We start from the raw sequence: 17899 nt of genomic DNA on the forward strand, positions 1-17899 counted from the left end.
AATTGATATACAAACACATACCATGGGGCTTTAAAAAAGTCATGGGAAAAAATCCCATTATCTTTTAAGGACATTTTCCCCATGAAAATTGGGAAGCATTCTGAGAGATGTCAAAAATTGCTGCCAAATCATAGAAACTCTTACTAAACAAAAATATCAAAATGTGGAGCTATTGTTTATTGATGTGCCTGCATCTATGTTTAGACACTTCTGAAGGTCGTGTTTCTATGGCTTTAACTCTTTCCCAAATATTCCAGTGATCTTTGAGTTACATCCAGCCTTGGAGCAGACCTTGGATTCATATTTGAGGTCTTCCTATCTTTCCTTAAAACACATAATTCATATAAAAAATTCTATTTTATGTGGGGCAGCTTTCCTGATAACTGACTGTTAAGCTTCAACCATCTGGTAGATGTCCACTTGAGTTTTATTAAACATTTTACAACCCTGACCTCGCAACCCTACTCTCGATGGAAAAATAATATAGCCTCTTTGGGGAAGGCACTCAATTAAAGGCAGACAGGGTCTTACTGAGAGAACTTGTCTGAGCCATGCGCTGATCATAGAGACATGTTCCCACATGCTGCGTTTGGAATCAACCGGTGTAGATATGAACTGGAGCCCTAGTAACAATTCCTTTTGACTTACCCTCACATAATGTCTCTTGCTGATTTAAGCTCACCAAGTTTTGGGATTTTAATAAGAATCTCTGGCAAGCTCCCAAGTCTCTGAAGAAATGGTAGGACTGCTGAGAAGCAAGTTTGAATGGGTTGCGCAGCATGTAGCAAAGGCAGGCAAACTTTTTGTCTTAAATGAGACAGGTAAAACGCAAAAAAAAAAAAAAAAAAATGACAAACCAGGCAGGGGATGTCACCCTCCTTCGATAGCTAGATAATAGCCCCTTAGTGCGTTCTCAGAACTCCTGTAAAATTGGCAGGCGTCCAGGAAATCTTTTTAAAAGTCCTTGCACATACTCGTGTCCTGAAGGCATTGCACATAGAATGTGGGGGGTGTGGGGGATACACACACTGAAAACAATTTTGTAGCAGTTCCCACAGTTTAAAGCCAGAGATGGGATCTCTTATAGCCTTTTACTATTTGAGTTTGTCAGGAAATAAGTGATCTTTATAGTTTCTGACCCTTGGAAAATGAAATCATCATCCCAGTAGTTGCTATGGTGATAGCAAAAAAGAAGAAGAAGAAGAACCCCAGCACCAACAGAGAATAGAGTATTTTGGTTTTTTTGGTTTCTATTCCTGAGTAGTTTCTAATCTTACCTGAAAGTATTATGTCAAAATGAGGAAGTATTCACTTTGCAGTCAACTTCCTTTTAATGTTAACCAACTCCATGCATGGACCCCGCACCCAGTTCAATTTTTTGGGAGGAGTAATTGTTAGCCATTCTTATTTTCATAAAAGGAAAGAAAGTCTCCAATTTGAAAACCCTTTGTTTTTTAGTTTATATCACATTTAAGTCCTTCATAAGTTTAGCAATCACAGAATTGCAAGTCAGGCTCAAAGAAATAACTAAAGTTGTATAAGGGCTTTGTTTATCCCCTGTTGTGAGAGGAAAAAATTAGCTATTAAGGTAGTTTCGCACTGAAAAATGAAATCCTGATATCTAAAGCTGGACAAAAGAGAAACCTAGGGACAGTGCTGCTTCCATTCATATTCCTAGTTGAAAGATTTGCTTAAAGGAGATTTCCTTCATGACAGATAAGGACTTCACCTTTGAGACAGAAATGTAAACATTTAGAAACATGACTTCTGTCCTTTAAAAAAATGGAGTCCATTTTTAAACACAAATCATTTGAACCTGAAAGCACTTTGTTCAAGTATTGTGTACTACATGCCTTCAGTGGACTAGAAAGAGAGACTAGAGACTCATGACAATTTATCTAGGGAGCTCAATCAGGGGACTAATTCCATCCAATTCATCAGGTTGTGTTAAAGATCTCAAGTAACACTTAATTGGGCTATGTTCTGTTCTCTATCATAAGAGGGAGGTTTCTGCTGCTTACTTCTTCTCCCACTTAATGTAAAGCGACACCTACTCCCTTGCTAGCACAGTGTTTTATTACAGAGCTGGCCTTTACTTATGTAAATAGCAAGTCTATTTGTATGGATGTCAAAGTAGATACTACAGAAACTAAGCAGGGCAGTGGGGAATGGTGATATCTGATCTCAGAACTGACTGGTAATCATTTCTGATAAAAGTGAACTTCAAAAGAACTTATTGAATTTTAACAGCTTTTTTTTTAAGAAAGCATCTCATTTTTTTGTTTCCACCCTACTAGGAACTTCCCCAGTACATTTTTAGAATTTAAAATAGCATATTTTTTTCTGCTGTGCCTTCTCTATAGTTAATAAAACATAAAAGGGTATCTCACAATTACAAAACATAATTCAGCACACATGTGAGCTTTGATACACAAATAAGGACATTGAGAATATCTATAATTATAGACTCCTAGTGACCATAAAAAAAACAAGAGAAAAAAGAACTCCCCCTTTGGGTCCTCAGGACTTTAACTCTTTACAAAATAATCCCATCTTTCTCCTAGGGAGCAGTTGATGGGTTCAAACCCCCGACCTTGTGGTGAGCAGCTCAGTGAATAGCCAGCAATGGCAGCAGGGTTCTTTAAAGTCACTCTGAGTTGGAATCTACTTGGTGCCACAGAATTATTTTATAATGTATAGATGTCTTTAGTACATCTGGACGATAAGTCCAAACGGTTTCAGGTCATGCATGCAGATTTGAATCCTCTAAGAACAGGAACAGTGCTGTTGGACAAGCTGTACATCAAAGAAACTCTTCGGCTGCTAACCACAAGGCCAGCAGTTCAAAAACAATCAGCCCCTCCGCAGAAGATAGATAAAGCTTTCTACTACCCTAAATATTTACTGTCTCAAAAACTCATAGGGCAATCCTACCACATCCCATAGGGGCACTATGAGTTGGAAATGGCTCAATGGCAGTGAGTGTAGTTTGAGTTTTGGCAAAATGCATGCAGAGGTGTATTCCAAGCGAGACTAGTCCAGTCCAAGCTTGTCTGGAGTGGCAAGGAGCCCTTGATGCAGAATGCAATGGGAGTTGCATTGCTAAGTACGACTCCGTGGGAGATAGATAAGGTGTCTGACATCTGTGAAGATGGACAGCCTGAGAAACGCCCAGTTATTTCAATTTTCTCCTATGGGGTCACCATGAGTCGAAATTGATTGATGGTTCTTTAGTTTGTAATCAGTGGATGGATGCGGACCTATTTTGTTTTTGTCACACACTTGTCTTAGTCTCATGATGATACCTTAAAAAAATTGTATGAGCTCCAAATAAAAAGATTTAAAAAAAAGTCCAACCAAAAGTGTGGCTTCCAAAGGGATCTGCTGGGCCCTTTTCAATGAAAGCAAGCAGCTCAGTTCAGAAGGGTACGGAGTCTATTTGGGGTGGGTAGGGCTTAAATTGGATAATCTTGAGAGATCTTCTTGAAGAATGATCCCAGGGGCTTACTAAAAGTTTGAAGAAAATTGAAAACTGCACTAGTAAGAAAAAGGTCAAGAAAGTTATCCCGGAGACTATTTTACTTCAAGACAACGCACTTGCGCATTCTTTGAGCGCAGCCAGGGGGGGTCCTGAAGAATTTCATGAAGAAACCTGACCCCATCCACCCTATTACCCTGGTCTTTACATAGTATTTGCATTGTAGAAGGTACAATAAGTATTCAATAATTTCAAAAACTAGGAGCATATGAAAAGGCCGTGTGCAAATACCACACCATTTTCACATTGGGGACTCAAGTACATAGCATTTAGGATATTGGGTACACATAGCAGACTTTTAAAAAGTGAGTCCTAGACCACTTATCTGGCATATGGGTGTGGTCCCTCAAATCAGCTGAAGAGAAGTATATCTTTAATTAAGTTTTATCTGTTTCATTTTTCCTGTCTCCAACTGACTGTACGACACGGTATTCTCCTTGACTCAGATCTTCAAGACTCCCTAAAACAGCATCAATAACAACCACACAGGAATCCACCATGGTTATTCACTTTGATCCCCCAAGGCATTACTAATGAAGGTACTTCGGTTTGAGAAAATAATCTCATTTTTATTCCTGGAAGAAATTAATTCCACATTTTTTTTACCCTTACAAACATTGTTTTTGTGCCTTGAAAACGTCTACTCCCTGTGTAGTTTGGTGGTTGAGAGCAGAGACTCTGGAGCTAGAACTCAAGGGTAGAATTCTAGGTTTGCTATTTTGCAAACTAATCCAAGTGACTCAGCTGCTTTATGCATTCATTTCCCTATCCAAATATGCATATAGCTCCAGTAATTACAGGATTTTTGTGACAACTCTATGAGTTTCTAGAAGTAAGACGCTTAAAACAAATTCTGGCACATAAGAAATAGCCACTTAGTATTTGAAGTGTTCAAATTCCAAATATCTCCAGAGTTCAACCAAAAGCTCCCTCTTGCAAAATATCATGCTCAGTTTCTGTTTTCTTCATTTTTTATCCTCTTTAATAATTCAGCAATGCTGACGCTTATGGTATGTATTTCAACTTGAGTATGTGTCCGTCTTTACTGCTTACTAACCTTTTTGTTTGCCTCTTAGTTTTGGGATAACTAGGATATAGATCTTCAATAAAGATCATGCCTTCCATGTGTCTTCTATCTTTCAGTGTGTTAAGCATAGTACTTGGGACTTTAGTACCTATTTCTTGAGTTAATGGTGGATTCATTGGACCTTTAAGGCTTTTTTCCATTGTTCTTCAACCATTAAAGAAATCTTTCCTGGCTCCAAACTGATGTTGGAACCTCATCCCGAGTCTCCCTGATTATTCTATTTTGTATTTTTCTGGTAATTTAACTCTTAGCGGAAATCGTGCAGCAGCAGTACATCTGGCTGTGTTTCCCTGGTATTTCCTGATAGTGTTTCAGACACCAAACAACAAATACAGTCTTTTCTAAAATTAGATATGCCAAACCTCTGAGATACCATGAAACATTCTTAAGAACAGATGTAAAACAAACAAACAAAACCTAGCTCAACTACTCCAAGTGTTCCACAAAGTCTATGATGCTGACACCAGTGCCAATGAGACTGGAAATTATTTCTTTTTTTTTTTGAGACTGGAAATGATTTCATAAGTTACTTTGTGATAGGTACATGTATTAAGTTGTGCACATCGCCTAAATCACTTCAAAGAAAGTCTTGTCAGACAAATTCACTCTTGCTCCTGTCAGAAGAGAGTTGTATAGAAGCAAGTGTTTTTTTTTCTCGCTTTTAAAAAGTAGATACATGTCATTCACATTCCCATATTTTTAGAAGCAGGACAAGATTTAAGTCTGTGCAGAAGTCAAAGTCAAAAAAGCAATTAAACAGAGCCTAAGAAACTACTTACTGCTATAGAATGGAATCAGGAAATAAATGATTTTTCTTTCTATTTTATATTATTTATCCCATTTAATTACATTGTCGTGACCACATTTCTATTATGGTAAAGAACTGGAATGCTAGTCTGAATGCTCAAGTAAATGTATAGATAGGTACTATACAAAACAACAGTGAATCATATCCACAAATTACTAAGATGAGAGTAAATATTCTGAAAAGCGGAGAAAACGTTTGCTGTTAAATCACTTTATAATGGGTTCAAACATAACAACTGTAAGGATGGCCCATCCCTGGGCAGTGTTTTCCACGGCTATACGTGAGTTCCTTATAAGTTGGAACAAAATCATTGCTCATAGGAGACATAAGCATTCGCTCCAACGGAATGTCTTCATGGGGAAATATAAAAGCAATAATTGGTTTCATGCAACAGTTGTACATCTAAATGCATAACTATTAAGGAAAACCACCACCACAACAACACAAATAAAGACAGTGTGAGATCAGAAGTCTCACATTCCCATCAAGCATTACAGTCACCCACAAGCAAACAAAACCCAACAAAGAGTTCCAGTCTCAGAAACTCACAGAGGCAGTTCTTACATATCCTAGCCTTTAGGGTTGCTATAAGCCAGCAACGACTCGATGGCAGTGAGGTCTTTTTCTGTTGTTTAATTGTTTTGAAAGTAATTACACATTTATAAGAAGTGTTTACACAACCCTAGCATAATCTCACTAGATCTTCACAATAATATTTCTGAATAATGTGGAATATGTATTATCCCTGGCCTTATATAAAAATTGATGAAACTGAAAATTAGAAATATGTGACCTGCCTAAGACTTCAAGTAAGAATTTTATTTGCAAATGTACAAATGTGCTAGACACAATGGATGCATACAAAAATTGTGATAAGGGTTGTACAGCCCCCCAAAAATGATTAAAAAAAGAATTTTATTTGATGTCTATCTGTGTTTTAGGTTTGAATCCAATGTTTTGCCAAACTCTCTTACTTATTGCTTGTCACACATGTATGGTAGGTTTATATTGTGATCAGGTGAAATATACTACTTTTAATTTCATGTGAATTAATTAAAAGTCAAGTTTTTATCAATGATTTGTTCAAAATTTGGTATGTTCAAACCTATAGCAAAGGTCTTCATCTTTTTATCCAAATAAATTTTTAAAAAGGTGCCTACATGACCTTCCTCAATTACTTAAGATACAACAAAGAAGATTTTTTAAAATTTTTTTTAAGATTTTAAAATTGATGTCTAGACACGAAGGAACTGATACCTTACTATCATTTTGTCCCATACACTTACCTAGGATTATTTAACATGCTGTTAAAATGATCATTTTAAAAAATTTTCATTTTTCTGGGTTGTGGCGCATCCAATAGATGCAAATCATCATAGAAAACAAGACAGTGGGAATAGATGACTGGTTATAGGACAGTGGGAATACTGAAATTTACATATTTTGCATTTGAGACAATATCATTCTCTTGATTAATGTAGATTGCAGTTAAATGGATATATGTATACTTAAATATAGGCATATTTATTTTTAGATCTATAAAGTGTACATTTTGGGAAAAGGTCAAAAATAGCTTTAAGCAATCTTAGGTATGAAAAATGCCTCAAAACTTGGTAATTTGGATAAGAGAAGAACACAAAACCTTTATTATTATTGAAAGGGTATTAGAGAAACCTATTACTAGCTGTTGTGACAGCAGTCTTTGGGGAGCAGACTTGTGTTAGAATTGAAAAATAAAAATTGGAGTACCAAAGATTCAGACTCCAGTTCATTTTCACTTTCTGGAGTCTGTCTTTTCTGACAGGTGAAGGCAACACCCTATAGAAATCATCTAATTCTTAAACTCTGTGTGCCCCATGTAGCTACCTAGCACTACAATGATGGCATGCTTAATTGGAAAGGCTTTTCACACAAGGCAGTAAAGTACCTATTAATGATTCCCCCCCCCTAATCTTCTGTCACTGAGATGTGATAGCTTGCATGTGGCTGTGATACTGAAAGCTATGCTATTGATATTTCAAATACCCCAATGGTCACCCATGATGGACAGTTTTCAGTTGCATTTCTAGTATAAACAGAGACTAGAAAGGAGGTCACTTATTTTTTTAAGAAGCCAGTGAAAACCTCGGAGGATCCAGTGAATAGCAACACTACACCATCTGATAGCGTGAAGGGGGAAAACTAATTGCTTCAGTATGGAAGGTACTCAGAATACTACCAGGGAAGAGCTGCATCTTCAAAGTAGAATCGACATTAATGTCATAAATGGAGCTCAGTCGTTCATTTCTTGGTGTATCACAGCTCAAAATGAGAAGAAACAGCTTCAAACATCCATAAATAATTATATGTGGAATATACTTATATGAGCCTAGCATTATTAGAAATCACCAACAATTAAATTGAATGCACAAAGATCAATAGTCTAAGCATTAATGAGATGGAATGGGCTAGTATTAACCATTTTATAATACAATTACATAGCATATTATGATGAGAAGCATACATTGAAGAGGGATGGCATCATATTAATTATCAAAAAAGAACATTTCCAAATCTATGAAGTAAAACCTTGTCAGTGACAGGGTAATATATGCATATATATATATACATACACATATATGGTAAATTAAACCTAATATTATTCAAATTGACACACAAATCCTAAATGCTAAAGATGAAATTAAAGATTGCCAAATTATGATTATGAAGTTGATGAAACATGAAATCAAGATGCCTTCATAATTATTGGTTATAGGAATTCCTAAGTTGAAAATTAAGACACAGGCTCAGTCATTAGAAACTGCTGATACAAATGATGGTAGAGATCACATAACAGAATTGTGCAAGGCCAATCATTTATTCATTGCGAATAGTTTTTTCACACAATACAAACAGCCAGTATACATGTGCACCTCAATGTTTACAACATATAGGAGTCAAGTGAACTACAACATTTCTGTAAAATGGCTTTAGAGAAGCTCAAATATCAGTCAAACAAGGCCTGGGTTCCCAATACAGAACTAACCATTGATTGTATGTAAGATTAAATAAGAAGGAAATATAAGTAACTCCATCAGAGCCAAAATACAGTCTTGAGTTTATTCCATCTGAACTTAGAGATCATCTCATGAAGAGTTTTGATGCATTGCCCAGAATGACAGAAGATTAGACAACTTTTGGATGACAACTGTGAAATCCATGAAGAAACGGTTATTTGAAAGAGCAGAAGGAAGAAACAAACAAAACAAAAAAAACCAACAAAAAAAAACAAACAAACAAACAAAAAAGAGACGGAAACTTGTTCTGAAACATACAGCGGTCAATGACAATGGAAACAAAATGGTGTGCAAATGATTTCCATGTGTAACTTGAAGAGATAAAGTATTATCATGAAATTTGCAAAGAACTCGAGTTAGAAGACCAAAAGGGAAGAACAAAGTTAGAATTTCTCCAGGGAAAGGACTGAAGAAAACAATAAGCCTCAAATTACGATATTGAGGGCTGTTGTGTATAAAATATTGAAGCATCCAGAAAGCCTCAAAAGAGTTTGCATGAAGACAAGGCACCAAAAATAACTGGTTGACGTTCACCCACTTCATGAGGCAGCATACCATAGAAAACTGTTAATTCAGAATGAAGAAGTTCAACTATATTGAAGGTACTGGTGTCAAACAAGACTCCAGGAATTGATAGCATACCTCTGATGATTTTTTCAACAAAGGGATGTGATGTGGGAAGTGTTTGCATGACTATGCCAAGAATTTCTGGAGACAGCTATCTGGCCAACCAACTGTAAGAGATCTCAGTGTCCCAATTCTAAAGAGAGGTGATCCAACAGAATGTGGAAAGGATTCAAAACTCTCATTAATGTAACACCTATGTGCATTTTAGTGACGAAAGACAAAACCATAATGGTTGTCACAATGAGCAGAGTCCTGTGAGAAATCCAAGCTGGATTCAGAAGAGGGGATGGAACAAGGAACATCACTGCTGATATTAGATGATTTTTTTTCTAAAAGAACAGGAGAGAAGAGAGATAGTTATCTGTGTTTTATTGAATTGGAAAACTAATCTGTGTAGACTGTAAGAAATTATGTTACACTGTGATTAATGGGAAATCCAGAATATTTAATAGAACTTGTACATAGCTCAAGAGACTGTAGCACAATCAGATAAAGGGAAGCTCATTGGTTTCTAAATCTGAAAAAGTGTGTGTCAGCATTTATCTTTGCACCCTGAGCATTCATTCTATGTGGTAAACACACCATCCTAAAAGCTGGGCTATATGAAGAAAAAGGTGGCATTGTGATTTCAGGAAGACCCATAAGTAACCCTCAATATACACAACGCACAGCTGTGGTTGCTGAAAGATAAGATGACTTGAAGCAGTTATTCATGAAATCAAAGGCAACTGCTTTTAGTATGAAGTGTAATTCAACTTAAAGGAAGCAAAAATCTTCACAACGTTACCAATGAACAACATTGAAGTGTAGAAAATATTGAAGTTGTGAAGCATTTCACTCGAGTTGTATCCACAATGAACACTTAGGAAAGCAGCAGTCACAACAATGTATTGCCTTGCAACAGATCTCTTCAGAATATTTTTTAAAGTGGGCAAAAGGTAAACATCACTTTAAAGAATAAAGAGAGCCTGACCTAAGCTATGTCATTTTTTAATAACCTCATAAAGTTTTAAATATGGATAATGAATAAGGAAGACCAGAGAAGAATTGATAACTTTGAATTATATATTGTTGAAGAGTATTAAATAGATCATGAACTTCTAAAAGAATCACCAAATCTTGAATTCTCCCTAGATGAGACTTGGCGAAAATTCTTCTCACTTTACTTTGGGCATGCTCTGTGGAGACCAATTTCTGGAGAAGGACATCATTCTTGGTAAAAGATTGGTTCAAAAGAAAACTGTTCGGAGGTGAATTGCCATAGTAGCTGCAACAAAGGGCCCCAATATACCAATGATTATGAGGCTGCATCAGGACTGGGTAGTGTTTTGTTCTGTTGTGTGTAGGCCCCTAATGAATGAGAACTCGCTTGATGGCACCTAAGAACAACAAGCTTCTAAACAAATTTAAATGGTTATTTTTAGTGGTCAGGTCAGTTTCACTGTTGATTAGTTCTGTATGGTTTGTGGCCCATAGGTGAAAAATCTATCTCAGACATTATTTTGGCAAGAATGTCCTCTGGCTGTAGGATAGCTCATTATTGTTACATAAATAAGAACTCCATATTTATATACTTAAGATCAAAAAGCGACATCATATTTGGTCAAGCACAGTGTGAAGAGTTCATGAATAGAAGGAACACCTTCCCACAACTTGATTGCAACCTCTGAATTTGTACCAGCTTCTGCATTTTTAAATTGCAATTTGGGTAACTTGTTGAATTCCAGATTACACAGAATGGGGTTATTAAATTAGCCTTGCTTTAGGGAACACAATAAGTGGGGATGGGTTGGGAAAATACTTCCAGCCAAATTTGGAGTAAATTGCAGTATAAGAGTTAAAATAGAATTATGTGGACACCTGCCCTCCACCCAGAAGAATTTATTTCAAAGGATCACATTGAATCTGCAGCTCTGGGAGAGGGACATATCTGAACAGAGCATATGGGAACAGATAAACGGGGAGGAGGAGAGAGTGGAGCACATCCTGGCCCACAATATCTTGAGGATGATGTTCCCGATTAGAGCAGCCAGTCCACAGAGAGGACCACATGGCCGGCCCCACTATGAGACATGACGTCCCTCACTGACCCATAGCCCTACAAGGGACAACACCGGAGACAGTGTGGGTATTGAGCCCGATCTGATCCCGCCACAACGAGGCAAAACAATAAGGGGGTGAAACATAAGAACAAGGGAACAGAGATGCGAGGTCCTCAGGGAACGCTGAAGGTGAACTTTGGGGCCAGGGCGTGGTGTCCCAACAGATTGGACTGGAAAACAATTCTAAAGGCCAACAAACAATCCTTGAACTAACTGAAAGCTTTTCTTTCTTGTGTTTTGTTTTGTCAATGGTTTGCTATTGTTTTGTTGTATATTGTTGCTTGGTTTTGCTCTGTCTTGTTTTTTGTGCATGTTATTATCTCCTCAGGGCTGTCTAAATAAAAGAGGCTGGATGAACAATCTGGAGGAGAAAACAACGTGACTAACAGTTCTGGAGGACATGGGAGAGGGAGAGCGGAGGGAAAGGAAGTGGGGTTAACAAACCCAGGAACAATGGAACAACGAGTGATCCAAATTGGTGGTGAGGAGGGTGTGGGAGGCCTGGTAGAGCATGATCAAGGGTAATGTAACCAAGATAAATTGCTGACACCCTGGTGGGGACTAAGCATGATAGTGGGACAGGAGGAAAGTCAAGGAAAATGGAGGAAAAAGCTGGGAGGCAAAGGGCATTTATAGAGGTCTAGATACATATGTAAATATACTTATGTGTGAGGTTGGGGAAATAGATCTATGTGCCTATATTTATAGGATTAGTATTAAGGTAGGAGAAGGACATTGGGCCTCCACTCAAGTAGTCCCTCAATGAAAGAATACTTTCTTCTATTAAATTGGCACTCTATGATGCTCACCTTCCTAACACAACTGCTGAAGACACAGTGGGTGAATAAGCAAATGTGGTGAAGAAAGCTGACGGTGCCCGGCTATCAAAAGATATAGCACCTGGGGTCTTAAAGGTTTGAAGGTAAACAAGCGGCCATCTAGCTCAGAAGCAACAAAGCCCACATGGAAGAAGCACACCAACCAGTGTGATCATGAGGTGTCAAAGAAATCAGGTATCAGGCATCAGTAGAACAAAAAATCTTATCATAATGAATGATGGGGGCAGTGCGGAGTGGAGACCCAAAGCCCATTTGTAGGTCACTGGAGATCTCCTTACAGAGGGGTCTCGGGAAGGAGACAAGCCAGTCAGGGTGCGATGTAGCAATGCTGAAATATACAACTTTCCTTTAGCTCCTAAATGCTTCCTCTCCCCCACTATCATGATCCCAATTCTACCTTACAATTCTGGCTAGACCATAGGATGTACACTGGTACATATTGGAACTGGAAACACAGGGAATCCAGGGCGGAAGACCCCTTCAGGACCAGTGGTGTGAGTGGTGATACTGGGAGGGTTGAGGGAGGGCGTATTGGAAAGGGGGAACCAATTCCAAGTAACTACATGTGACCACCTCCCTGGGGGACGGACAACAGAAAAGTGGGTGAAGGGATATGTTGGACAGGGCAAGATATGACAAAATAATAATTTATAAACTATCAAGGGTTCATAAGGGACAGGGGAGAGGGGAGGGAAGGGAAAAATGAGGAGATGATACCAGGGGCTTAGGTGGAGAGCAAATGTTTTGAGAAGGATGAAGGCAATGAATGTATAAATGTACTTTACACAATTGATGTATGCATGGATTGTGATGAGTTATATGAGCCCCTAATAGAATGATTAAAAAAGAGTTAAAGTAGAACATCTATTTACACAGCTACAACAATGAGGGATTTAGGAAAAAAGAAGGAATCATTACCTATAAAAAAGATGTGCATAAAATATAGAAAAAGCTAAACTACAGTGATAAATAGCAACAGAATATGCCAATAAGGCAGTAAATATCTGAAAATCTCTTCACTGTATGATAAATGGCAAAGGAGGCATTACAGAAATGAGAGAAACAGTGTAAATTTCAGCAAATAGATTAATATTTGTAAAGACTTCTACAAAAAGGAACTTGAACCACAAATCCCAGCTCATAAAAACAATAAACAAATTGTATTTATAACTAAAGATGTATATAAAAAAGAAAACTCAATTTTCCTTATAGACATTACTAAAGGATTTGTATATGTAAAATTCTTATTTTTAGTCCAAAATTATAGTTTTTACAATATAGCAATGCTTTATGAAAAATCATCTTTTTCCACATACTAAGCTCTTCTCTTAAAAAAATCAAGTAACATTCAGAAGGCATGTGTCATCAAATTTTGCTGTGTAGTTTTCAACAAATTTTAATTTGGGTGTTGAAAAACAGCAAAACATTCACCAATGCAACATTTTCTGCAGGTACAATTTAGGGACATTGATTATATTCTTTGAGTGCAATGGTTTCCCTCTAGACTGAGTTGTTACCCTCTCATTAGCATAACCTCATGTCATGCTAAAGTTCCCCAGTAACCTTGCTCAAGGCATACCTTTTAGTAATTAGCCTAAACTGTTTTTGCTTGAATTTTGAGGGTGAACAAATTAGCTTTTACTTCTTGATCTTTGGTGCCTACAGTCTACATTAGCATTGAATTTCCTACCAACATTTGTAAGTTTTCTTCATATATCTCCACTTCTGCTCATCGGGAATGATACATACCATCTACCTTAAACATAGCACCCGTCTTCCATCAACTTAGAGATCACTGACATCAGGCATGCCTCCTTTCTTCTCTCCTTTCCTCCTACCCTTTCCTTTTCCTTCTCTCCCTTTCCTTATTCCATGATTTCCTTCCTTCTCTGGACTTTTAAAGCGGGAATGATTTTACCTACAAATAGAAACCAGGAATCTTCCCTACAACTTGGAGCATGACTCATCTTAGAATTCGACCTTATTTTGCCAAAATTCACCTTTGCTATCGTCATCATGGAGCCATGGTGGTGCAATGAGTTAAGCCTGGGGCTGTTAATCCTAAGGTTAACAGTTCAAATCCATCAGTCTTTCAGATGGAGAAAGATGAGGCTGTCTGCTCCATAAAGATGGAGCAATCATTTTCCCTTAAAATTCAAGTTCCCCATAATATCAATCTTTTGAAAATGTTACTCTTTTAAAATCAATCACATCACTATGGTCTATCATTAACATTTTACATATAAACAATCAGGATAGTTTGATAAAAGATGCTGATATTGACTTTGAAATATAAATATTCTTCCAGTATATCCATTTCTCATTCTTTTCTAGCTATTCCTAAGCTAGGGTATTCATTTTTAAATGCAAAGTTTCATATGGAAACCATTGCTTGCCAGCTTAGTCCCTGCCAAAATGATTAGGTAAGTTTCCTATTCAGTACATCGTTGGAAACTATGTATGCTACTTTAGATATATTTTATTCAGAATGTAATTATTTTAGCGTATTGCACATTATTTGCGTTGTATTGCACTTTGAAGATATATGCACATTCAACCACAGCAATACTGCTGCAAATCTGTCAGGAATAAAATCAACCACAATTTAATTTCAAACTTTCCAACCAGCAGCTGTAGCTGTACAATTTATTCACTGCTTTTCTATTTTTACTGCTGGATATTGACAATGATGAATGCCTTTAAGAGGAAATGCATATTCATTGTAAAAACCGAGATCAAAACTATCCCCCTTCAAAAACTCCATAAAGGTAGAAAACCCATTTGCCTGCTCCAGGAGGTTTGTTGGGAGTCAGAGGGAACTGTGCCCACAACTACATCTCGTGAACATTCAATAATCCAGCTACATTAAAGCTGCAATCATGCTTTTCAACAAACCCCAACAATCAATACCATCACATTTGGTGGCAGCTGTTATATTAACTAAATATATCTGGGTGAATAAATGCTTGAATATGTGAGTATCTAGGGGTGCATCAGGTTAAAAGGTATGAAGAGAGAGTTATTCAACAAGCAACTTAATACATCCAGGGTCACTGAATTTAGCCAGGGTTACACCAGTTTAAGAGGTATGAAGACAGAGATATTCAATAAGCAACTTAATAAATTCAGGGTCATTGCTCTTGTCACCCATGTGTCTAAGAACACGGACAGGAGTGAATACTAGCTCATTAGCGGTGATTTAAAAGTTGAATGACAATGTTGAATTAGCTAACTGACCTGTCCTGAGTAATTACTTACAGGGAATAATGACAAGAAAGCTGCCATGCCTTCTTTATCAATTGATCAGGGAGTTTTTCTCCAAATTGTACTTATAAGTGACTTGACATTCACTATGAAGAGACTAAGAAGCAACATCATTCTGAGATGAAAGCACTTGTCACTCTTTCTTGTACTATGCAATTTTTATAATTTATTTGACATAATCTAAGATATTAAACCCAAGTTATTCAAGATATTGCAAAGCAAACAAGCAACTTTATATTTTTTTAATTGGGCAGAAAAATGTGTGATATGAAAAGAGCGTCCAAGAAGTTATTTAGAATATAAAATATTTTCATTAAGAGGTACTATTGATAACACACTCATCTGCCTATAATTTTTTGCTATTTCCATTGGAAAATACCAATGTCTGGTTTTGTGGGAATGCTTAATTCTGAATGTAAAATGGATGATCACAAAATTATCTTGACTTACAACTTAGTACATATATTTTCTGGATACCACATGCAATTCTCTTCAGACACAGCTTCTAAAATTAATTGTCCATTGTCTCATTATGCTTTGTGTGAGTTCAGAATTCAGAAACTTTTTTCAATTGGGAAACAAAGCTGGACTTAATTGGCAGTCTTCTGGCTAGTAGTTTTAAAGAATGTTATTTTTTATGAAAATTAAACTCCATATATGATAGTATTGTTCCCAATATTAATTTGAAAGTGAATATGTGTAAAAGACAAATAAAAGTTTAAAACAAAGGGAAGATGATCACTTCAGGACCAGTGGTGTGAGTTGTGATACCAGGAGAGTGGAGGGAGGCTGGGTTGGAAAGGGGAACCAATTACAAGGATCTACATGTGACCTCCTTCCTGGGGGATGGACGTCAGAAAAGTCGGGGAAAGGAGATGTCAGATAATGCGATATATAACAAAATAATAATTTGTAAATTATCAAGGGTTCTTGAGGGTAGGGGGAGCAAGGAGGGAGGGGAATAATGAGAAGCTGATGCCAGGGGCTTAAGTGGAAAACACATGTTTTGAGAATGATGAGGGCAATGAATGTACAAATGTGCTTTACACAATTGGTGTATGTATGGATTGTGATAATTGTTGTATGAGGCCCTAATAAAATTATTTTAAAAACAATAAAGCAAGGTACAACGGCCTTCAATAGCCCATCTAATTTTTCTATTATGGAGAAAAGAAAATAAGGTTCTGGTTGGAGGTAAACTGTTTCTTTATCAAAGCTCAGTTTTTCTGATTTCATTCTGCCATGAATCACTTTTGCTTTAGGAAAATTTTCCACATTAAATGTTTTAAAATGTTCTCTCAAAATGCAATGCTGAATTATAAAGTTAAACTGTTCTTATAGGAATTCTCAGTGTGAATCAGAATGTCTTCATTGTATACATTTAAGTCAAGTTCTGTGGCATGGGAAATCAAATAACAACAGCAAGCAACATCCATTATGATAGTGGAATGAAAGCGCTTTGCTTTTACCTTCAGGGCCTCCTCTTGTTTAAAGAGATCCTCAAAATCCTTCGCACAGAGGTCAGGAGCATTAAGAAGTTGTTCTACTTCTGCTAGGGCTTGTGTGACATGAGCAATCTCAGTCAGATAAGTAGAAGGCACATATGAAATTTCCAAAGGCATGTCTTCAGTCATCACCATCACCGTTTCTTCATGGACAGTGTGCTGGTATAAATATATGAAAGAACAATTCTTTTAGCTTCTTAATAATGAAGAGTCCTATAGAGTTACACAGGCCCCGGTCTATAGCTGGCAAAGAGCTGAAAGCAGACATTAAAATACATGATGGTGAGTCTAGTAAAGCAGCGCTTTATTCCTTCAATGCCATCTTATTCTCAAAAGCATTAGAAACATTTTATATGGGGAGTATATGTATACCAGCATCATGAATATAAGAAAGAAAAGCCAATAACCATGAAGTCATATGGACATTTTTTTTCAAGAAACAAGCATTTCTTATTGTGTCCAGTTTAAAAATTGTCAATCAATTTTGTATTTTCCTGACTACCTCAGTATGCAGTGGAGAGCCAACATCTGCAGTACTTATACCAAAGGAAAACTTTCTGATAATTCTACCCCCAGGAGGCACCCCAGAGTCTGCAGGCCTACCAATCTGCTTCCCAAAGGTTGACAACTATGTGGAGGGATATATTGTGCACACCTGTGGCTCCCATGTGTTGGTGTCAACTCACTGGCAACTGACGACAATAATCTTGGCAGCGGCAAGGCAAACGCAAGGTTGGTTTCTTTTTTCTAAATTTTTTTTATTAAACAATTTATTAGGGGCTCATACAACTCTTATCACAGTCCATACATATACATACATCAATTATATAAAGCACATCTGTACATTCTTTGCCCTAATAATTTTCTCTTTTTTTCCCTCTTTTCTTTTTTTACATTTTATCAGGGACTCATACAACTCTTATCACAATCCATACATATACATACATCAATTTTATAAAGCACATCCATACATTCCCTGCCCCAATTATTCTCAAAGCATTTGCTCTCCACTTAAGCCCTTTGCATCAGGTCCTCTTTTTTTCCCCTCCCTCCCCGCTCCCCCCTCCCTCTTT

General features: G+C 37.1%; 1 protein-coding gene across 1 annotated transcript in view; it reads right to left on the reverse strand.

Annotated features, from left to right (window-relative positions):
- LOC142433258 (dystrophin-like) overlaps positions 1-16974 on the reverse strand; it is a 91904-nt gene extending 74930 nt beyond the window's left edge. The window contains exon 1 of the mRNA XM_075538339.1: positions 16791-16974. Coding sequence (XP_075394454.1) covers positions 16791-16961 — 171 coding nt within the window. The 5' untranslated portion in view covers positions 16962-16974. The remainder of the gene's footprint in view (positions 1-16790) is intronic.
- Positions 16975-17899: the final 925 nt, after the last annotated feature.

This window comes from Tenrec ecaudatus, chromosome X, assembly GCF_050624435.1.
Source record: "Tenrec ecaudatus isolate mTenEca1 chromosome X, mTenEca1.hap1, whole genome shotgun sequence".
NCBI lineage: Eukaryota > Metazoa > Chordata > Mammalia > Afrosoricida > Tenrecidae > Tenrec > Tenrec ecaudatus.